Source organism: Struthio camelus, chromosome 6 (assembly GCF_040807025.1).
Source record: "Struthio camelus isolate bStrCam1 chromosome 6, bStrCam1.hap1, whole genome shotgun sequence".
Lineage (NCBI taxonomy): Eukaryota > Metazoa > Chordata > Aves > Struthioniformes > Struthionidae > Struthio > Struthio camelus.
The window spans coordinates 40425796-40450610 of NC_090947.1; the positions used below are offsets into that span (position 1 = coordinate 40425796).

Consider the following 24815-nt stretch of genomic DNA (forward strand, 5'->3'; position numbering starts at 1 on the left):
AACACAGGTGTTACGTTATGGCACTCTGTGCATACACACGTGATTTTTATTGTTCTTTCTTCCTGATGAAGACCAAATCCTATCAGGTACTTGGTTCCTGGTGAGTTCTAAATCTGTTTTTAGTGAACTGGAACAAGTTAGATAAAGTTGTTTATTTGCTGTAAATCTACTTTCCGTGAGCTGAAAATGTGTTAGCTAATGGGTTGTTTATGAGTTGCAAATCTGTTCAGTGAGGTGAAAATTTGTCAGATAATAGGTTGTTTATGAATTCTAAATCAATATTCAGTGAGTTGGAACTGTGTTAGATAATAGCTTGCGTATGGGTTGTAAATCTGTTTTCAGTGAACTGGAAACATGTTAGATAATGGGTTGTTTCTGGGTAGTAAATCTGTTCTCAGTGAGCTAAAAACATGTTAGATAATGGGTTGCTCGTGAGTTGTAAATCTGTTTTCAGTGAACTGGAAACCTGTTTAATAAAGGACTCTTTATATATCATAACTCTGTTTTCAGTGGGCAGAAAAGTTCAATAATGTGTTCGATTTGAGTGGCATATCTGATTTCAGTGAGGTAGAAATCCATCAGCTAATGGATTCTTTATGAGCATAAGATCTGCATTCAGTGAACTAAAAATCTGTGACATCGGTATCTTGTATATCATGTACTCTGTTTTCACTGTTTGAGTTAAATACTGAGTAATGTTTTGCATGAATTGTAGATAGGGGCTTAATGAGGTAGAAAGGGGCTGTACGTTTGTTAGAACCATACTAGATATTTTTAACGCAGTTTCCTATCTCTTTCTAATAGAAAGAAAACTTGCCATGAATGCTTACCAATAATTTTAGAGTAAAAATATAACTTATGTCAAAGATGTAATTTTTAAATTTGCAATGAAATGTTATTACTGAAATCTGTTAGCTGGCTTCCATTTAATAATTTCTATGTAATCACAGGTAGTCAACATGGAAATTAGAAAATTTTAGAATTTGAAATGTCTTACAGTGAATGGAATCACTGACGCCAACTAATCCCACTGTTCCTTTTTCCTGTATAGGCACCACTGTTAGTCAAATACTTGCACTGCATCAAGCAGCACCAAGAAGAAAAACTTGCACTGATTAAACGGAACTATTTCCAATTTACACTGAAAGAAAGGAATCAAGTGCAAAGCCTGTGGAGCGGAAGGCTCCACGGTACAAAAATGGCAGTTTAAAGAGAATGACTCAGCATTAATAAAAGGGTTTTTAAAACACAGAAAGGAGAACAACAGAGAAGCATTAATAGGGATGTGATGTCCCTTCTCATTTACAACAAAAACACAACCGAAGCATTTCTACAATGCAAACAACATTGTTCACAAACATAACCCAAGCATATACAGTTAATTTTTTGCAAGGATAAAAAATGCCATCTGACATTCAATTATTCCGAGTGCCGATTCTGCTAACAAAAAATGAAAGCAGGCATATTAAGATTACAAGCCGCAACATCACCTACTGATTTTTTTCAGAATATAATTCTCAAATATGCTTTGTGGAATGTCTTTAGCTCTTGCATAACAACCTATTATAAAGTAAGGAGAAATACCCTATTGTTCTTTTTAAAAATCCATTTTGTATCTACATTGGCACTTCACCAGTATTTCTCTCTTTTTGTCTGTTTTAAATGTAAAAAACTCCAGTGCCTTTTCATGTAACACTTTTCAGGTTTTCCTGCCACGGCAGAGTTAAAACACTGATTGTACTGATCCACTGCACACTTCTGTGAGCTCTTTGTGTCTCTCGTAGGTATAATTTCAACCCTGAATCTCTGGGTCTTAATGCTTTGCTGGGAGTAACGAGAACATCCCTCCAACACTACTGTTTTAGCCTTTACTGTACCTTAATGTGGATATAATCAATTTCTCAAAAATATACACATAAAAAAGCTCAAGATAAAGAAAGACTTTGCATCATGTGAAATATACTTTTCCAACCGTTAGTGTGAACAATTATCTTGACTGGGAATACCTTCTGGTAGCCACAGCACAGAGGTATGCAATGACGCATTTATCCAGTATAAGTTGTAGAATAAAGTTTCCTTAGTTTGCAACTGTTAAACATATGTCTTTTCTAAAAACATGTCCAATGACATAAAAGCATCCAAGTGTAGTATGTTCTACATTAAAATACCTCCACTTTTTTCTCCATCACTTTCTTTGGACTTGTTATTAAATTGTTTGACCCAAACAAATAGCTAAATTTAGCAAACTCACAGGCAACATAAAAAACTGGGATGAGAATTATCTACAACATTAAAAAAAAAAAAACCCTAACAAAACACTTCAGACAGAGAATGAACTACTGAAATGAACTAAAGATCCAAAAAAAACTGACAGTAATACAGAAGAGAAGAAACATAGTAAACAGATGCACCTAACAACTGACTACAGATGAATGAGGTTTATTACATATTTTAGAACAAGTACATTAGAGTGAAGAAGTAAAAGACAGCATGGATCTTTTGAATTTAGTTTTAGAGTTTCAGAATACAGACCTTTACATGTATACCATTCAGACTTTGTTTCTCATTCATCCATATTCAGATTCCTTCCGATTGAATTTTACCTTGATAAACCTAATTTTCAAGTACACCTTGTATTAAAGTTATTTTAGTCTCTGTTGATGGAGATTTCAGTGCCAAATCCTCCTGCGACTTTAACGAGGGAGGGAGGCCTCCGCTGCAAACTGTGTTGGGTATCCTGTCCCAAAGACTGTGGTGATGACATTGGTCCCCTTGATAGAAGTGTCAGCCTGCAAGCGTTCAGAAGCCAGAAAACCCTTTGGTCTCAGGCACCTCCCCTTACCAGTGTGATGCGTGAAGGCACAGTAAACATGCTACGTTACTGAGTGAGCCTCCGCTTAAGAAAAATCAAAAGTGCAGGCTGGAGTTTCTCTCTGGTAAGGATAACTGGGCAGGAGTCATGTTTCTTGAAGCAACTACAGGAATGGTCAAGTCAACCTGACACAGTGAACAGTGTCCCAGGATTCCTGTCCTGGAAAGTGGTCGCATCAGCTGCAGTATCTTACAATACTCCACCCCTACCAACTACAAAAATAAACAAGCAGTAAGTTCATTGGGTAAGGGGACTTCTTTCACTTCCAGGCATTGTACAATGAGGTCTTGTTTCAGTAGTACTGCTCCTAAAAATCACAGTAATACAAGTCAAGCACCATCATTATTGCCCTTGTTTTTCACTAACACACTTTGTATGTCATACAGCTGTTAAAACCAGATTGTTTTAAAGTTGTAATACTAAAAAATAATGTTTAAATGTATTATATGGAGAACAGTTACAGTAATTTTATTAATTGTGGTAAAACTTTACTGTCATTTTCACCCTATAAAGTCAAGTGATATCAACTTTTCATTTAGTAAGGGTTACTGAAAGAAATAAAGTTTTGAGAAATAAATTCTTTACTTACTTTCAATCAGCACTTTTCTGCCTGCCCAGTTGTCTTTAATTACTTGTATATTTCCAAAGTGCGCATCACTAAAGAATATGCGATTAGTACCTCTTCCTTTCAGACTGTAGTCAAAAGCGAGAGCTATCACATTTTTGAAGTACTCTGGATTTTCATATGGCTGTATTGGTGAATTTAAATTGGTTTCATCTGAAAGATGTATACTTTTTAACACTGTCCTTCCTGAGTACAATAGGTAACCTTCATGCCTCAGGCAAGTAACTCCATCTTCTGCAAGATAGCCATGTGCACAAGCACATGTTCTCTTGGCATTGCCTCGATAGAGGCAAAGTTGATGACATCCACCGTTATTCTTGGCACAAACATTAGTACCTGTAAGAAAAAAAGAAATCTAGCTTTTATAATATTGCACTTGGCTAACTTAAATTAGGATTTTTTGTATATTTTTTAAATGTATTTCAAGAATTCTTCATTTAAACTATTTCTACTTTATTCACAAGTAAAATAAAGGCCAAAAGAGAATAACTTTAACAAAAACTTAAAGCCGATTTTAAAGAATCCGATCTATGAACAAATGTAATTCATGTCCTTTCCAATTCACAAAAGTACATATTTTATAACTATTAAATGATAAAATTGGTTATTCCTCCATAATCAGCTGAAGACTCAGAGACTATTACAAGCTATTTCAAGTGGTTTGAAAGTTTTTTTTTTTTTTTTTAAACACCAGTTACTGGCAGAAAGACTCAAATTTTGATACTTTCAGAATACAGTAGTCTATGTCACTGTTTTTAGACAATTTCTATCAAACAAACATGTATATTAACAGGTACAAAACTGTGTTGATCCAGTTTCCTCTCCTTAATGTAAAGATATTTCCTAACATTTTTATAAAATCTTTTAAAACATGACTTTAAAAACTTATTCGCTGACAAATGCATAGTATTAAAGAATCATTGTTGGATTAGAAACAATGACTTAAACTATATCTGTTACCAGCAACATTTAAAATTACAGTAATTGTCAGAAATTAGAAGCTATTATCCTTTGTCTTTTTGGACTCTGTATGAAATGCTATTAGAGTTAGTTCTGATAATTTAGTTTCCGTTTCGGACAGCACCTTCGGTATGACAGTTCAGCTTTTCCAGTATAGTCATTTTCCCATTTCTGAAGTTTTCCCCATAATGAAGGGGAAGAAAACAGTTTAAATAGACTGTTCTCTGGTAGAGGACCATAAAAATTTTCAGAGAATATGCAGCAGTCTGAAAGTACTGTTGATTATTTGCGTTTTCCGATTGCTACATTTCAAGATGAAGATACTTTTAAGTAAAATAATGGTGATGGGGCAGGGTTTAAGTTGCTCTTAAATTTAGAAAGTTGAATTTTGAGTTCCTAGGCAAGATTATATGAATAATGCTCCTCTACAGTGACGTAAAACCTTTTGGAGAGTTAACTGTATACATTTTTGCCTATGGTTTGTTTTAAAGGTTCTTTTAAGTTTTATTAGGCTAGAAAAGTTAATATCTGTTTGGAAGGCTGAGGGTTTGAGAAAAGGAAGGAAAATAAATGAATATGATTCTCAAGCTTGTAAAATATCTATTTGAAAATTTCAGTGCATCCACAGCTCACCAACAGCAAATATCCTTAAAAATGGCCAATTCCAAAAATACTTTAGTTAGGACATATCCTTGCACATGCACTGAAGAATAGAAATCTGCTTGCAAATTGTACTGCAGGACTGGCTCATCAGAAAGGGTAAAAGTAGTTTGAAAAAAAAGGATGAATCACTTGTCAATCAGCATAGCTTTTTGTTAATGACAGATCAGGAAGCTAGCTAATTACATTAGTTTCTTTTTTAAACAGCTTTAACTATTTCTAGCTCAATAAACTTAAAAAAAATGATGTACTAGAGTGATAAAAAACATTCCAAAAATATTTTTCACCTGTTTTTTCCCTTTTGTCCTCCTGGCTCACTGACAGCCCCTCCCAAAGACATTAACCATTTGTAGCCTAGTAAAATTTGAAAAATGTATTAAAAATCATTCAGTTATGTTTTTCAAACTAGCATCAAAACACTTTTAGCCCCTGTAGCTATTTCTCCTATTCCTACCAGTAATCATTTATCCTATTCCTAAAGTGCTCAAGTCTTTAAAGCTATCCATAAAAATCATTACCTGTAAAGAAACATTTTTATCCAATTGTTCCGTTATCCTAATTCTATAATACAAAGCCCTTCCAAGCAAGGAGACATTAACTATTTCTAGCCCAGTTAAAAGAAAAGATAAAGTTGTGTGAAGACTTTTTAAAAATCACAAAATACTATGCCCCTAAAACTGTGAAATTACACGCAGAAATTCTTATTAAAATTAATACATATAAGCTCACCAAGTCATTTTTTCCAGAGCTATTTAAAATTCCTTTGAGAAAAGAAAAGGAATAGATTGTTTTTCTTATCAATTTTTAAACCTGTTTTCTTTCAAAATGTATTTTACACTTCATGTTTAATACAGCTACTCAGCAAAGATGTATATTCAATAAAAGAAACAGGATCTTCAAATACATAATGCTGTAATTAAAGCACCTTTCGAATGCTACCAACACTAAAAGTGTATCTGTATTAAAAAGTATATGCTGTATTTCAGTAGCATTTTATTTCTCCTCTTTCTGGTATATACATAAAATTTTGTCTACATTGAATGGTAGCAGTTTGTTTAGAGGAAATCATCCTAATTTTTGGCAGACTTCTAACCTGTTTTGCTCACTGAAACCAACAGAAGTCTTACGTTGTTCACAATGGTGATAGAATTCTGTCTGGCTTTTCTTATAAAATCGTCTTTGCCTTTCAAGGCCTCCTCAAAACTGAACTTTAAGAGGAAAAAGATAGCTAAAAGCAAGATTATTCTTAGTCAGATAACTGAACGTAAAATTCAGCCACTGATATTGTAAATCACAAGAGTATAGGATCCAAGTTAAATTTCTTTACTTTGCAAAACAGGTTGAATACAAACAAAGTTTGGCTATTAACAAGGTCTCTTCCCACATGAAAAAGGCAGGACCCCAAGCCAAGGAATTTTGGGAAATAAATATTTGAGAGACCGAGGCCAGGAATTCCTAGCTGTGGAACAAAATTCTGGTTTGCTGTCCAATAGAAATCTGAGATTATTGCTCTTTAAAACACAGTTCAACAGCCATCTCATTTCTAAGACCTTTTGTATATTTTTTTTTATTTAAAGAAAACCTGAAATGACAAGAAGTCATTTGGTTTTGGGTTTTCTCCTTTAAAACACCCAGAAACATTTTACAAGAAACTACACTATATATTTTGTTTAATAACATGTCTTTAGTTAAAATAAAAAAAGAAAATCCACCTTCAAGAGTAAAAAAGTGGAACTGTAATAGGAGCTATTGCTACAAATCAGTGATTAGTTAACTTTCTTTATGCTCTAATATACATAGATAGTATCAGGTGATATTAAAACAATTAATAGCATCCTTAAGAACAGCTAACCTTTCTCTCGTGCTCTATTAAAGACTTTCACTTCCTTCAGGTTTATTCCAAGGCCAGTCCTCATGGTCACAGCATCCGTGGCCTCATTCTTGTGGCCTCTTCTAATAGAGCCATTTGCATGTGCTCTGCCAAAAAAGTTGAAGATGTCTGATCAACAATCCTCAACTAATTCAAACCAAACAAATGACTGAAGAGCAGTGGAGAGCTCCCCTAACAGAAGGTGAAGAAACCTACTCTCATCTGTGACGCTCATATGCTTTAGCTCTGAGCATCAAAAATGCCTTTTATTTGGAAACTGCATAGCTTTCCGAGATCCATTCTGCGACCTTGCTAAGGAATGGCTAATCCTACAAGGGTGAAGCACCTGGGACTGAAATAACATTTTGAGACTCAAATACTTATGGAAAAATAAATTACCTGTCAGACCAGTAGATGTAAGCTCCAAACACTGCAACTGAAAACATATCCACGTTGCTCCCTGACAGCACAATCTCCCGATTTCCTCCACTCTCAAGGTCAATTCTTTCTATCTTGTCAGTACGAGCATCACACCAATACAATTTATTTTCCTAAAGATTAATTTTAAAAGAAACATCAGACTTGCCCAAATATTACTAAGATTATACCAAAGCGAAAGACCAATATCCTTTAATGAAACATAACAAATATTGTGCATCTTAATATATATTGGAAGGCAGAGGAACTAACCTCATAGTCAATGGAAATCCCATTAGGCCACGCAATCCCCAGGCTCACAAGCACAACCTTCTCAGACCCATCTAAGTGTGCCTTGCCTATGCAAGGAGTCTGTCCCCACTCTGTCCAGAATAAATACCTAAAATGTTGCAGAAATTACCAATTAAAATTTATCATGAAAATAGATTTGAAAATGTGCAAGCCTTTACTTCAATTGCAAACAAAATGAACGTACCATCAACACAAAATAAGTATTTTAAAAAAGACAGTAAAGCATACGCCTTTTAAAATTATCTTTAGTGATTAAATGTAATATTTGTTTGACAGAAAAAATACTTGGTTGAGACTAATTTTTTTCAAATGATAGATATGAAGTCATTCTTAAAACTATAGTTATTCGGTCAACAAGCAATTCTATTCTTAGAGAACAGACCTGAGCGCAGCTCTGTGTTTAGGGGAATAAAAACAAACAGAAATAACTCCTTTAAACACAAACTAACCCATCTAATATCTACTAATAAATATTGTGATAATACGGCAGACATATGTCTAATTTAGAAATAAATGTCTTAAATACAAAGCAGGAAGTTGCACTATGTGAAATGGTACAGATCTATTTTATTTGGGAAGAAATTATTTCCCCTGGTCTCCCTAACATTCATGGGAAGAATTCACATCTTAACTATCCAAGTATACATTGCCAAAATTACAGGGGCAGTAACATCAGTACTTTGGGGCGAGCATCTAGGTCAAACTTTTGTCCCCTACCTGTTACTTCTCAATCTGTTGCTTTGTGTGTGGCAAATGAGGTCAATTAATCTACATAGAGTGCTTCCTTACTGAACAGGAAACTGCAGTATAGCTTCAAGTAAAAGTAAGTATCTGTATGTATACATAGTTATATAAAATGTATTAAAAACATATAAATTTATATATATTTTATATATAATATATATTCTGAACAAGAAATCTCCCTCTAAGACAACCTAATTCAAGTGTAGCATATTACCGCCTGAAGAGGAGCATTTTCAGAGCAAACATTTGTAAGAACACACCAAAACGCAGGTTAACAATATACTGTATTTTACTGTACACAAAGTGAACAAATATATTTAAACAAGATCCCCATACTAAGGGGAATGTACATACTAGTCTGTTTTTAAAGATCTCAAAACTCTGTGTGCATGACTGAGCTGTACTACCTAGGCACATATCTGTTTAAATCAGCGATATTTGATTGGATGACTGAGGATCTATGGAATAAAGAGAAATGATAAAAATGGGGCAGCAGCAACTGAATAGGAGAAGGAACACGGGTCCTAGAACAATGCCTAGTTTTCATTCATTCTGCAATTGTATGCCTTTTTTCACTATAATAAAATTGAATCTCTCCTCAAATTGACATAACAAATAGCAATATGAATACTAACTATAAAACTTATCCTACACTAGGAAATTTAACTGCTACATTAGCTAAATTAAAAATATTTAAGTTTTAGAAATTGTTAAAATAATCAGTGTTAACCCACTTGATATTAAGAATTACTGTTTAAGTTTTAATACAACTTTAACTGGAAGTTTACAAGCAGCATCTTTATACATAACTGAACTTGTATGTACATATGTAGTCAGAGGTACCTTCCAAAAACAAGAGCTCAGCCGAATGTTGACTGCAGAAAGGCAGGCATTCCATTTTCTTTAATTAAACATTCAATACTCTTTCCCTTAGTTTAGTTACCGTTTGACAAAATTTAGTTATCTTTAAAAATCATAACTAGCAAGATAAATAAATCTAAAATCCTCCAAAGAAAATTCTGAATAGCTGCTGAAAAGGAAAGGGAAGTTACTTAATGCATTCTCGGAGCACTGATTAAATTTATCTATTGATATATGAATTATATAAACTATTAGCTGGTACAGAAAAGCTTGCAAGATATTCCCAGATGCTGTCAAAAGTACTTCTTGCTTGGACCTTTGTAGGCAGCAGTATGCTACTTAACGTAATGTAAACAGAGGAACTGTTTTCTCATTGCTAACAATGAATCTTAACGTTAATGTTGTCAGCTATTATTTCATCTACCTGCTTACGTGCATACTTATCTCTTAAGATAAATAAAATCAGGAACTACACAGTCAGAAACTATCGTGTGAAAAATATTTTCATTAAAACCAAAAAAATACCAAATTGAGTAAAAAGCAACACTTCTGTCAATAGCTGTATTAAATATTATTCCATCAAGGGTTCTGCACTTACCCTTCCCCAAAATGTCAAATGCTGGATCTCACTTGCAGTCCAACTACTCTCTCCAAATACTGCAGAATAGTTGATTACATTTTTGCCCATTTCTAGCATCAGTTGAAAGTAATGAGTTTTATTTATAGAAGCCTTATTAATATCTAAGCATGCTTCAGAAAAGTTTAATCTGTTACACTGAGTCCTCATAAACTTCACAGGGGCTTTTTCTTTCTTTTGATTTAACAAGTGAAAACTATGTATATATGCATAAAGGTGTACAGCAAGTACATTATTTACATGTTGAGGAGAACTACACTGTAAATGAAACATTATGTTGAGAAGGTGTGGTCTACCCCTTCTACTCAGAAGATTTTTATCAGACTTTTATTTACTTTACTGCAAGTTCCTTTAAAAAAACCAAAAATCAAACAAAAAAACAAAGAGAGAAAAACAAACAAACAAAAAAACCCCAAAACCCCAGAACTACTCCAGAAGAGCACAGCTGCTTTGACACAATGAGGACAAAAATACAAGAATTATTTTAGCCAGATCCTGAGTGGTTATCCAATCTGAAGAACAGAATCAATCCTAAACTGTCAGCAGGTACTGCCAGATAACCAGTCGTGTTATACGAACACAGCTGTAATGATTTGTGGCAAAGGCTATTATGCAGAAAATGAAAAAAGTTATTGCTTTCACCTTCATTCTTAAATACATTCAGTTGCAGCGTTCTGGTCTGGAGAATACATGGATCACCATGCCTACACTCTAGTAAAGGAAAGCGTGGCAAAATCCAAACAGCGCTTTCCACCACTGGTATCAATCCAGCCTTACTGAGAAGGCAGAAGAATTGCTCACTACTAGGCCTGAAAATTCTTTTGACTGAACACAGAGGCTGTTTTCCTGAAGATATTGAGACACTCACTTGATTGAATCTGGGGAAAATAAGCTACACAGCCTTTGGCTTTGTGGGCATGTAGCTGCTCCAAAATTTTCTTAAGACTTCAATATACACCATACGGATTACTCTTAGCACGGTAAGTGTAAGAGCCAAACCCCCCAGGTCTTGTTTATGTGCCTTTTCCTCAGGAAGGCCATTTCATATTTCTCAGTGACAAAAAGATGGGAACTCTTTCCCCAATGTACTGCTTCTGCCTTACTCATACCTCTGCTAACAATAGTTTTGTAGCTGGAAGGGGACAGAACATCCTCTGTTCCTGTTAATGCTGCAATATAGTCCTTACTCTTGTCAAACAGATGGATGAGGATAGACCTGATTTTGTGACAACCCCTCCCCCTTTTTTTTAAACCTATATGCCTCATCTAATACAGTTTTCAGCTACCCTAAAAATCTTATGATTGTTGCGGTAGGATATTACACAATACTGGAATTCATGACCATCAGGGATTACACTGTTCTTCTATTTCATCACCACACGGAGCTTTTCACTCGCTAGTTTGATTTCCTTGGATTTCGTGGAAACTTAAGTAGTATTCAACAGAATGAAGCATGCTTCCAAGTGAACTCTAAACTTCAGTTGAAATGATTGCCTTAGAAAATGAAAATTGTTGTGCAAAGAGAATAGAGCATTTCATGTAGACACAGACTCATGAAAGGATCTCACCATAGGAAAAGAACAATATTTCTTCAAAGTATAGTAAGCTGCAGTGCAATACTTTCCAATATCCTTAAGGGTTTATTGAGGCATCCATTGTAATACATAAGCATTTAATTTTTTTTTTTTTTAAATAAGAGCTTCAGTGCTATCATGCAGACTTTTTAAAAAAAAAAAGGCAATTAGTAACAGTCACGTTACCCTTTTTCTGGGTGTACAGCAATAGATCTCGGCTGGTCCAAGCCCTGGGAGATAATTACATATCGGAATGAGCCGTTGAGCCTGGCAACTTCAATTAAGTTGAAGCCATGGTCTGTCCAATATATGTTACCTACGAAAAATACCATGAAGTTACTGACAAAAAAAAAAAAAAATGCTACCTGAAAAGCGTTTAAGTCTTAAGCACATAAGTTAGGACCAGAAAGTAATTTTAAGTTATACATATCTTGTATTTGCAATTTCTAGTCCTATTCAGGCTTCTGTTTCAAAGTATAAATCTGTATTTGTGGTTTTTCAAAGCTGAGACTATCCATCTAAGTAAGAAACAGTGTCCAAGACATTTAAACAATTTTTTTCTGTTGGTACTAAATTTACAAAAACTGTGGATATCTTCAAAGAAAAGTATCTATACATTTGGAATATTAGCAATTAGAGCTTAAAAAAAACCCAAACTGTTTAGCCTAGTGCTGGAAATGCAAGACTGTACTATCATAAAACATCAGCATTCCTGAAAAAGATAAAGACCTACCTGCTATCCAATCCACTGCAATGCCTTCAACTCTTCCCAAACCATTGGTAACAATGTCTTCTTTCCATGTTTGGTCTCGTTTAGATCTGCTAATTTTGTTGAAGCCCATGTCTGTCCAATAGATTGTATCATTTCCTACGAAATACATAGCAAGGATTTTTGGATTCAGTTACTTTGGTCCAAGTGTCTACATTAACAACTATAAAAACTGTCAATTAAAGTTGTATTGATATGCTACATAACTAACAGAGGAATGGTATCAAGAGTATCATCTTCAATTCCTCATTTTTTCCTCTTTTTGGTTAAAAATAATTGAATAAGACTACCAGGTTTTCTCCTGACTGGTTTATAGAGAACAGATGGAAACCTCTACCTTTATTAAAAACATGACATTATCGCCAGTTCATTATCCAATGTGATAACTAATGAAAATTTATTTCTTTTATTAATCACAGTTAGAAAAATACTTACACTGTACTTTTTCAGAGCCCTAAAACTACCTATACATCATTTTCTTTGGTAATCATTAAGATGAAATTTTGGCAGTACCAAAAGCCAAACAATAAAAAAATAGTGTGAAATTTAAGGGTGATATAATGATAGAAGATTAAAAAATGGACCCTCTTCATAATTCACCTTTTCTTTTACACGTTCTGACAAGGTTTCACTAGGAGCCTTGCTTGGTGCGTTAAGGCATTTCCAGCTGTCCTCCCTGCCACTCTGCTGCAGGCAACTGTCCCATAAGGAAGAGCAGAGGGAACACTACATCAGTGAGACTGCAAACCCACTCTCACTGGCCATTTAAACTAATTCGCTAGACTGTGACTTTGGAGTGGCTAAAGCACAGACATGCATTCCCTTTTGTTGCCATACTGTGAGAGAAGTAATACTGGCAAAGAGACGGGGCACACAAGGTGATGCCATCTTTAAGGCAGAATTCTCGCGATTTCCACTGTCAGAGCTCTGAGCGAACAGTGCAGCCATGCTGCAATCCACAGGGACCTTCTGGTTTCCGGGGGAAACCAGGGACAGACCTTCAGAGCGAGCTATTTCCTCTAGGAAAGATGGTAGCTGACAGAGAACAATAACATCTGTTCCTTCTTTATTTTTCCATACTCTATGTATCTGCTATTACTTTCATAAACATATATATATGAAATAATGAAAGAAAAATCAAAATTAACACAGTTAATTAACATCAATAAAGCCCAAAACACTATAGTATGCTCAACAACCTTGACCAAACCCCCTCTTTCAAAACAACCTTTGGAAAATTATATTCGGAAGAAACACTGTACAATGAGACAAATGACAAATTCTGACTTCATGTATCCCAAACAACTAGTTAGAAGATCACATACTGGAGCCATGTATTTTGCTAGTTATTCCAAATGAGTAAGAAAACTACACAGTCCTTAATACTAACTGCACATACATTCAACAATAAGGTATTAATATGTGTGAACATATGTCACGCACTCTTCAGTGGAACATAAGAATTATTTAGAAGGGAAGTGCCTTTATGAAGTCTTATCCACATCTCAAAGTACGTTGTTAATAATAAAAAGGCATGTTTGTATTAGGTTTACCAACTGGACAAAATCTCTACTATAGAAATCTAATTCATCTTTATAAAAACAAACCAATCTGTATTCATACTATGACCATTTTACAGTCAGTCACATGAGCAACCACCGACCTAACAGGAATACAGCTAAGAAACTCAGTTATGAGAACACAGAGGTCTCTGTGGTTTCACTTCCATGAACACATCTTGATGTGCATAACCGAACTGACTTTGCAATAATGTTTTCCCACAGAGAAGACCCAAATGACTATTTCTTAAAACAGTATTTTTCAGTAATGCAAAAATGCAAACAATTGAACTATGTGGATGGTTTATGATATGGATGGATAACGACATGTTAAAGAGAGAACATCAGTTTAACAAATTGTATTTCTGTTTAAAATATATCATTATTCATAGCAACCACTAAAAGAATTTCTAAAATACTAATTTACTTTCTACAAAGTGTAGTACTTTGTGACATCTTAACTTTATTCCATTAAGGTTGTATATTTTTCCTTAATACACAATATACCTAACCTGAACATAAACAGGTAGAAAGCAGCTAATGGTTATTCACACAGACATAAAGGAGGCTGAAGACAGAAAACCATAGATATGTACAGACATAACGCCAAAGCTATTAAAGTAGCTCCCAATAATACAAGTAAACATATTTTTAAGATAAACGTTGGGGGGAAATACTATTTCAAAATAAAAGTTCAATTTTATTTGTTTGGTAGAGTTCCTGTAAAACGAGTAGAATTTCTAAGCAGAAAGCTTCTGTCCTAGTGAAACAAATTACGCAACTAGTTTTGGGGCTGGAACTAATCAGAGATACTCAAGTGATATTTACTGCGTCAGAGGAAATAGTACCTCTAGCACAAAAAGAAAAATTGTCCAAAAAGTAGTTAATGTATCTTCACATTAAAAATGGAAGTAAATAATACCTTATGCTACATGAACTATACTGACACATTAACGGGGCCAACAGAACAGAATATAAAAACTTGTGAGACTTAATTTCAGAAAGAAGTTTCTAATTTTCAGAAATTTTACTCCCATAGGTTCTCAAAAATTGAGAACAGCAAAGCAAATATCAAAGTACAGAAACGATGAGTTGTGTAAAATCTTTCGTTACACTTAAAGTACTGAAATCTTTTTCTATATTGATATCTGTGGGTCAAAAGTTGTTTACTCTCTATTTGTATACTTGGAGCAATATATGTACAATATATTGTACCTGTGAGAGAGATGGGCGGATTATATATTTAGCAGGGGGATTCCTCCTTATTTTAAAACCAGTTTTTACACTGCACATGGTATTTGATTCAGCAATGGGATATATGAATCTAAAACCAGACCACTTCTCTTCCCTCCAAAACTACTTGTTTATTTAAGAAAAATCTTCTCATTTTTCTAATTCATTAAGAAAATAAGCAGTTGAAACCTGAAATTCATGTTGACTTATGCAGTACAGACATATCCCATGAACTGTGAAAAATGCATTCCTGGAAAGTACAGAAGCTAGTAACGCAAAAGGCAACGAAGCAATTAATTTAACACAGGGGCATGTACACAGAGCCTTTAGAAATGCAAAAAATTAAATACCTAGGGAAAGTATGTACAGTGTAGAAGACAGGAGAAGTAGTGGAGTGATCATTAGAATCATCACCTGAGGGAGAGACCAGCTTTTTAAGATGTATCACTGTTCCGGGAGGTCTCAAGCAATTCATCCATGAGCCCAAATGCTGACCATAAATCTTCTGGTGCAAGGTTCTTGCTATGTCTTTCTAAAAGTTACACTTTCTTTGTTGACACTATCTTCCTCAAGATAAATCAAATCAAGGATGAAGGATGGAAAAACCAAGATAATGTTCTGGTATTCAGTTTCACAGACAAAAGCTGATGAGATCCTCGCAAACAGTGCTCTGTTCTGAACAGCCAGCCCCCCTCCAAGTGATGATCATGCTTTCGTCTCTCCATTCTTCACTTCATACATGCTTGTCCCTGTGTATGTAAATCGTGTTCATTTCTGAAGTTCCTGCATGCATCTCTCTGCTACAGTAAATCCTACAGGAAAACCTGTTTCAATATCTCTCCATCTCATCCATGCAACTGGCAATGATTAGCAGAGCAGGAAATTAAACAACTGGCAATGCAACTACGAAACAGCAGATTGAGAAGGAACAGATAAAGGGATATTCCTCCATCATTTTTCCTGCAGGAGCCAAAAGCTTCAAAGAAACTGTCTATCATGATCTTGTCAAATCCAACTCTCTCCACACACTCATTTTGTTTCGACTGATAGCAGTTGCTTCATCATATGTTCACTCTACAACCCTTAGATCTGATAAGTGACTGATTATTTTTGGGTTTCTCAAGATAATAAACAACTGCTGCACACTGAGCCCTTGACAATGCTGTTTTCTTTTTCTTCCTCTTAGTCTTTTTCAGTTGTGAAGATGCATTTTATTTCTTCAAATTCTGCTTCATGATCTACCAGCTTTTAGCCTGTAATGCGCTCTGACTGCTTATTCCTTCTCTTTGCCATTTGCTGAACCTTCAAAATTATTTCAGGTTTAACAGACAAGATATTTATTCAACAGAGAATGGGAAGAACCAAGTAACTGAAGTTGGAAGAAATAGGTATAATAAAAGACATTTCAAGTAATATTCCCAAACTGGCAATGGATTCTCAGCACTCTATTAAACAATACTTCCTTGATACCATATTTATGGCACTTTCAATTAAAGTAAAAATAATAAATCTGACTAATAGTGCATGAGAAATTAAAAGGGTTAACAACTGTCCATTGTTCCAAAATGTCTAGGAATTAACTGCTTTAGAAAAAAACAGCCAAGAAGCTCAGAGACCAAACAAAGTCTCTCCTATCACACCTAAGAGCAATGGGAAAGTCTGATCAAGCTGAAATTCATAAAGCGCATGCTGTATGTTGCTTCTAGAAAGTATCCGTAAAGGTAAATGCTAACCGGATGAGTATGCAGTCCATGAAGAACAAATATTCTAATTTCAGTTTTGCAACCTTCCCCCTCCCTTCTTCCGTGCCACGTTCCTACTGTACAGTCCTCCTAACTAGACAAGCTATCGCAGTTGTGTTATCCTATTAAAAGAACTAGTATACCAGTTTCGGTAGCTTTATATGGTTATATATAATGAGGTATTTTAAATATACAACTATTATATGTCAGCAGGACTTGGTTAATTAATTAATAAATTGTTTTAAGATAAATATTAGAAGATTCAAACTGCTCATGGATTTTATTTGTTTCTAGTATTTTGCAAAATAAAAAGGAATACAAATCTTAGTTGGTTATTTTTCTAGAATAATAAATCACTGCCAACAATAGAATTGTATATAAATAATGCATGCAATCTTGAAAGATAAAGTCAAATCTCCCAGCAGTATACTGACATTAAACGTCAGTTAACGTAACTTAAATATTCATATTGTATAACTATGTGAATCACTTGCCTTGGTATCCTGAATTAAATCTCCATTAAACATAGCGATAAAATACATTTAGATTAGAAATTGAGATTTCGACATAACTGTTCAAAAATGATCCAAGGCAGAGGGAAAAAAAATTCTACTTTTTCCTGAAGTACTGACAAAGGTTATTTGTTCACAGCAATGCTAAATTTTTCATTCATTAATCGCTATACATTACTTTGGAGAGGTTTTTTTTTTTTCAGGTCCTTAATGATATATATAAAAAAAAGACAGACGCTTGTGCTGTGCAGTGTGAAAGCATCCACTAAATTAACTTTTACTAAACAATATGGAACCCTGTGGGTTTCAAATGCAGTTAGCACTACAAAATTTGCTGAATTTCAGTTTGCACTTGGACACAGATGGTGTGATCCACCACATCATGAGATAGCAATTTTTATGGGCTCCTTTCTGCTAATCAAAGTTTGCTATGTCTCAATAGAGCAGAACACACACAGTGGGATTCAGCCACTGAAGGCCCATGCCATGCAGAACTCGGCTAATGGGAATGCAGATAAAGTAACTGGTCTTTATTTTGTTACAGAGTCTGTTCAACTTCTATAAAAACTGGACACCGCAAGTCTAATGAGACACTGCACAGGTCTGTGTTAGTCAGGTAATACTCAATATAATAATGGCATAAGCCTGTTTTATATTCCAAAATATTGGAAGTTATTGGAAATCAATGAAATGGAGATTAAAATTCCCTGCAGCATCCGGTCCCTGAAGTCAGCTCCGGTTTCAAACAGCCAGAAAGAAGACCTACACTCAGTTTGAAGCCTTCAGTGTATATTTAAGGATTGCTGGAATCTGAAGTGAAGAAAATTAGTATCTAGACATGGCAACTGGGGAATGGAAACCACCAATCCGTAACTTCATGCAGCTTCTAAACGCATTTTGCTGAGTGGTGAGCTTTAAAACAATGGCCTTCCACTGACTCCTACAGTCCTCAGGCAGCTTATCTGCAAACATTGATGATTCCTGTTAATGCATTAGCATTTTGCCAATAAAATCCTGTAATTCAAGATTTGACATGCAAACTACTATTTCCCCTTTTGCTAGGCCTTACCAGCTTAGTCTGTAAATGTTTACAATCCTTGTTTTAACTAAGGGAGTGAAATTTATTGTTCTTTCACCTATCCACACCTGTACATACACCACATACACAAATGCCTGGAGGCAGAACGATAGGCATGAGTAAGAGGGGGACAAGAAATCGAGGTAAACGTGTGCAAGAATATATGACAATGGCTCTGGGTTTCCAGCTCTCACTAAGTTCAGCAAAACTCAGTGAGGGATTTGAAAGACCTCACTTCGGACAGAGTCAATATCTTGCAAATCTTTTCTCTTAATCCCTTTTCTGAAATCAACTATTGCAGAAGTGAAAAGAGCTCAACAATAACATTGCATGCTGTTAAAACTATCAAAACCTCTCACTATTACTGCATCTTTACGGAGACTCTTCAAAATAATGAAAATGTTCATGTAACTGCTCCAGGTTGTTGTACAAGTAACTCCTTCAAAAAGACAGAAATGTTGTTAATCTTCAGGCAATACGCACCCTCTAAGTTGGCAGGAGTTGGGATAGAGTCTTCCAATCAACATGATTGTTTTCTTGGAGACACAGTTCTACCCGCCAATTTGAAGAACACGGTTTTGCAAATAACCGTATTGTTTTCATTTCTTCCACAGAGAGTCCTTGACGTCTTTAAGAGCCCCCAAGTAAACGTCTACCACTCAGATTCTCCTCTAATCAGACCAAATTTAAGCATAGTCTCTCTCCCACTATGTGAAGTAATTATTTCAACAAATGCAAACTAGGTACTAAGGTAAAAAGTATTGTTAGCTTCCTGAAACATTGTCAAAAGGAAAAAACAATGGGCATTTCCCTGACGTACTAAGAAGTCATCTTTGGCAGTGGGGCAGAAGCAACTCCAGTTTCCTTAACAATATAGAAACAAAGGAGATTAGGCTTAGGTTTATAAACCTATGTCTTAAATAAACATGCAGCCTCTGCTCCCCATCTACCTCTAAGAAAATCCAAAGGTCAAAACTATTATTTTTTAATGAGAGTTTAGAAATAGTAATATCTCAAGGGAGAAGAAAGGTGCCTTCATATTGCTGTTCTAGCCCCTTTCATATCTCAAAAAAATACTACTGTAATTCTTTGAGCGATCATACTACATACCAGTAGTACATGTTAATGTATTTTAGGCACTTTGCATACCTAAACATTTCTGAGAGTAGAACAGCATTAGAAATGGTTCATATTTAAAAATGTAAAGCAAGATAAAGTCACTAAAAAAATCAAGATAAAAACAAGGTACAATCTGAAATCATCTCCACTTGCTTTCTGAATTGTATTTGAGGAACAATGGTTTTTGAACTAATTCTGAAAATTCAAGGTAAGATACCAAAATGAAAAAAAATAATTGGTTTTTAAGTAGAAATGCAATGGAAAGCTGAACTTCAATTTAATATGATACAGCATTCCCTTGTATTTCACTGCTACAGAAGATTTACATTAATGTTCAGCAGTACATTTGCCACTGCTGTTTCTTGTGCTGTAACTGATTATAATGCAAGTTAATGGACCTCACTGAATTTCTTTTTTCTTTAAATCTCATTTTTCCAAAAAGTCAAAAGAATTACTATGTGCAGCTTTTTATTCCAAAGTATTAATTTGATATTGATTAGTGAAGTCCGAATAGAAGTCTCCAAAATAAGAGCTGGTATATACTTTATAAGCAGACTATGCTTTAAAAAAAAAAAAAAAAAAAAAAAAAGAGAGAGACTCCAATAAAATAAATTAAATCTGAGTATGTGTTATTTTAGAATGAAAATGTCAAATTTACTAAATTTCTAATTTCTATATTACACCATAATAATGCTGTAAAGCTTGTAAGACTTGAAATCAAAAATGGTTTGTTTTAAGGTAAGCATACAAACAAAATCTCCAGAAAATCCAATCGTCTTAGCACCTCTGAGTAAAGAACCTGCATGGCTACCACTTCTCCATCATCTTGTATTTTCAGGTGAAATCAGCTGTATCATAGACTTTCTCATTTAAGGAATGCATATAAATATATTTGCTTTTAAGTGATCTTTTTTTTTGTCTCAGTAAACTTTGTGACTGACCTAATTATTATGTAACAAAAGCTCGGAACATTAGCTCTCTCTGACTCGAAAGCAAAATATACAGCTAGGAAGGCACTGTGAAATGTTCAGTGAACTTGTAGGCTTGCTAGGCACAGCAGTAGCATCAGTGGAAAAGCAAGCACAAGGCAGAGAGTATAGTAATGTATTTAATTTCTCACCTACTTTAACAAAACTTCAGAGATATTTGCGTGATGGAATCAAACAGAACAAGCAGAACAAGATCCGTTTTAAATATGCTAACATACACTTAAGCAAAACGTACGATTTCTCAATGCTGAGTTCCCAGCGAGTATTTATTTCAAAATAACAAACAATGAGGTGTGACAAAGTAACCATGTATTTCAGGGAATAAACTCTGTTCTTCTATAACATAGATCACCGAAAATGCTCTTTCTAAACTCCTAGTTTGTAAACTCACTGGGCAACAAAAGCAGCTCAGGGGAAAATCAGTTGAGAAGGAAAGAATGGTCAAACAGTTAATGCGCTAAAAATAGAGAGGGATGTTGTCAGGTCACTACTCGACCACAGATTTCTTACCGCCTGTAAACAAATCATAAATGCCCAACAGTTTTGAAGATAGTCAGATACTTTCCAGTATCAGTGGGAGATGCATTCAACTACTTTTCAGGATCTGATACTTAAATTTCTTTTCATCTTTCACGTGCATGCAAATCAGAAAATCCTTAATTTCATATGAAATTTGTCATGCTACCTAAACTAAAAAATGTTTCATATTTATACATTGCACTAGCAATGTATGCAGTGTATCTAAGATGGAAATGCATGTTCTTCAGACCATTATGACATATGCTCCTGACAGGAAGATACAGCTACAGAACTGGATTGTACAGTTGGTTCACTGAAGTTGCTGAGCTTTACTAGGCAGGAAGAAGACTACCCCTATTGGCTTGTCTAACGTACCTGTTAGTACAATCTATGCAGCCAAGAAAATTCAGAAGAAAAAGAACAACCTGTTTTCAATGAAGAAGGAACTAATGAAGCCTATTTTCTTATAGATTTATGACCATTTTCTCTAAAAGATCCAATTTGCTACTCATGTTCCCAGTGATATCTGGACTGAAAAAGAGCCAAGAGATGCTGCTGCTAGTGTGATTTACATATATATAATAAATGTTACTTTTATATAATAGAAGTTTTTATGTTTACTATAAGTAATTTGATTCTGCATTAAATTAAGGTGTTCTACTGTTATACTGTTTAATATAGTTTTAAAATTAAATTTATAACACTGTGCATTTTCAAAACAAGTTTGTACTACCTCACTCTAATATGATTTTAGAAGTGATATTTGATTTGAATATCATTTCATTTTACCTCAACCACAGTACAGTCAGACCTTAAACCTGCTCACAGAGGGCAAGCTCCCGCATATTTTTTAAGACTTGGTTTACAGCAGACCAGCACCAGAAGCACTAACCATACTAAGAACAACGCAGAAAGAATCTATTTTGTCTCTATTCCTTACCTATTACAGGAAGTAGATTATGGAAAAGCTCTGTCCCTACAAATGCAGATTATAGAAATGTAACAAGTTTATGAAATAAAAGGATTTGCAAAATACATTCGTAGTTGCATATCTTAAACTTATAGTATTTTTTTGAAGTCCCTGCTTCAACAGGAAACACTAGTTGATTGCATTTCTGAATTTAGGTAGTTTAATTAAAAGTATCTATTTTACAGTATCTTTCATCAATAGCTAGAGTTTAATGCTGTAACACACAATCAGCTTCCACTGGCTTTAAATGTAGTTATAGTTACTCAGAAGTTTTGAGAACTAGGTTTTTATTTCCTTTACAGAATAGTATACAATATTTACTATACATATGGTAAACTATGCTTAATATTTACCTGCATGGAAGTCTATGCCCACAGCAAATGAAGCTCCAGATATAGGCATTAAAGCATCCATTTTATCATTTGGATCAAGAGGAATTCCTCGAATTCCTTCGTGAACAGAGTACATAAGAAATGATTCAATACCTATAGGAAAAATCAGAAAATTAATGAGAGCAAAATGGAGTATTTCCTAATTAACATGAACTGAGAAATGAACAAACAGTGGACATTGTTTTCCAGCGTGGTTTGCAGCTTTCCAGGGTAACACTCTGAACTGGATGAGGTGGCAATTCCATGTAGGGATAAATAATAGCAAACGTACACAACTGTAAGGCACAATTAGGTGATTCTTGACCTATATTGTTCTATATCACTAAGACAAAAGGTAAGACTTTGAATGTAAGCTATATTTTGATTTTTTTTCCTGCTTAAATAGATCTTACTCAGGCCTGTATAGCAAGAGACTATACCCAACCTTTCAGATACTGTAGACTATAATGTAGTTTTAGGATAAGGTATTGAACGTACACATGTAATGATGGGTCAGTCAGTCTGCTTTTTGCCTGCACCAGGGGGGAAAAAAAAAAACAAAAAAACCCCCTGAAAAACGTTCCTCGGAGTTTCACACAAATTTGTGGAAGCTATGCAGAACTAAAAGAATTTAAAAGCTAAATTGAAATTCTGAAATTCCTTCTTAACCACAGCAGACATTTCTCTGCTACTGCTATAATCAAGTATAGTATATACCATTATTTAAGTTAAAATGAATAAATATGGATGCTTTATCTATTTCTATCAGTATTTCTATATATCTGAAGTTAGCTAAAGTCAAAATTGAAAAACATTATACCTCTACATGCCATGCGGTTTTTTTGAAGGTTGTAGCCCACTGTACAAACACAAGTTCTGGTGGTTTCTGATGTTGGTAAACAAAGCTGGGAACATCCACCGTTGTTTAACTGACAGGAATTACTACCTATAATGTGACAAGGAAGAAGAGACAAGAGAAAACAAGACTGGAACAGTGTAATTCTCTCTAAAACACGTTAGCAGCAATATATTAATAATTTATTAAAAGGTAATCCCAATACATCATTTATTGCATCTACCAAGCACGGAGAAGGCTTCTGAATTGGGAGAAATTTAGGAGTGAAAAATCTAGCCATAGTATAATGGGAAAACATGGTGCGGTTTTAATTGCAAGAGAAAAGTGTAAAATCCCTGCTAGCCATTGCAGAGCGCTGGACAATCCCAGTTTCTTTCAGGAGAGTTAGTAGTCCAAAACAGGGAAAGCCATCACTTTCAAGTGAAATATGACATTATGTTCCAAATATACTGAAGCCCAAAGTCAGATGTGTGTTAAAATGAAAATATTTATTAAATTTTCCTCTCTACCTAAAAGCAGGCTAATGAGATGTTTAGACTACGCACTGTCCAACGGATGTCAGACAGCTTAGCTGAGCTCCATCCCGTTCCTCTGGAAACTTCTCCTCGAAATGAAATACTTTGTTGTACTGAAAGTGATAAGGATATGTGATCTACATAAAATAATCACCACTTTAAAGCTGCTGGAATCAGAAGTAATCTCTTTCTACAGAATTTGTGTTTTTGTGTCTAATCATCTCCAAATCCATATAACAGTGTGCATGACCCTAAACTATACTTCTTCATATTAACTTGGTTCCCACTTTGCCAAACAACTTTTGCTAGTATTAACATTATTCCCTTATTTTTTCTGCTGCTTAACTCCTGATTTATACTACTGTAACTTCTGGGATTTAGATTAATTAAACTATCTTAAAATAATGAGAGAATTTATAATATTAGTGACTTCTCAGATAACATTTCATTTATTTAAACTTTGAATAGTTTGGTAAGAGGTGCACACATGAACTGTTTTTTGTTTCGGCTAAAAATTTGCAACTTTGTCATTCCATAAGAACTTTAACTTGAACTATACTGAAACCTGGTACTCCGAATCAATTATCCTATTTTTTTCAGTAATTTATTCAATAATATTTTATTATTGAATTAGAAATGAAATAATACTTATTTCACTCTAGGAATGTTTGGAAAATAATACTGGAAAAGATAACATGCAATTTAAAAGTTGATTAAACATGGCTAAAACTTAACATACCTTGCTGTGCTGCTTTATCGTACACTTTCATATGCACAACACCTGAAGTTCTGTTTCGCAGGACAGTTGGGTTTCTTCCATCTTTTTTGTTGCAGGTACCCATCTGAGCTAAATTCTGGTCTGCCCACCAGAGTTTTTTATCTGTAAAATTTCCAAGTGTTACGAACTAAGAGGATCACTTTAGCAAATCATGTGAATGATACCCAATTTGTAACTGAAGATTACAGAACCTTATTCACAGATCAGATGCTTGGTTCTCAAACTTTGCTATATCCATTTGTTATGTATGTACAGATGACAGGGACTCAGGTT

General features: G+C 34.6%; 1 protein-coding gene across 2 annotated transcripts in view; it reads right to left on the bottom strand.

The window, feature by feature from the left end:
- LRP1B (LDL receptor related protein 1B) overlaps positions 1 to 24815 on the bottom strand; it is a 741350-nt gene that overhangs the window by 177442 nt on the left and 539093 nt on the right. For both annotated transcript variants that reach the window (XM_068949290.1, XM_068949291.1), the window contains 9 exons: positions 24504 to 24644; positions 23214 to 23339; positions 22376 to 22507; positions 12266 to 12400; positions 11719 to 11848; positions 7678 to 7804; positions 7387 to 7538; positions 6970 to 7094; positions 3462 to 3833 (listed from right to left, as the gene is read on the bottom strand). In XM_068949290.1, coding sequence (XP_068805391.1) covers positions 3462 to 3833; positions 6970 to 7094; positions 7387 to 7538; positions 7678 to 7804; positions 11719 to 11848; positions 12266 to 12400; positions 22376 to 22507; positions 23214 to 23339; positions 24504 to 24644 — 1440 coding nt within the window. The remainder of the gene's footprint in view (positions 1 to 3461; positions 3834 to 6969; positions 7095 to 7386; positions 7539 to 7677; positions 7805 to 11718; positions 11849 to 12265; positions 12401 to 22375; positions 22508 to 23213; positions 23340 to 24503; positions 24645 to 24815) is intronic.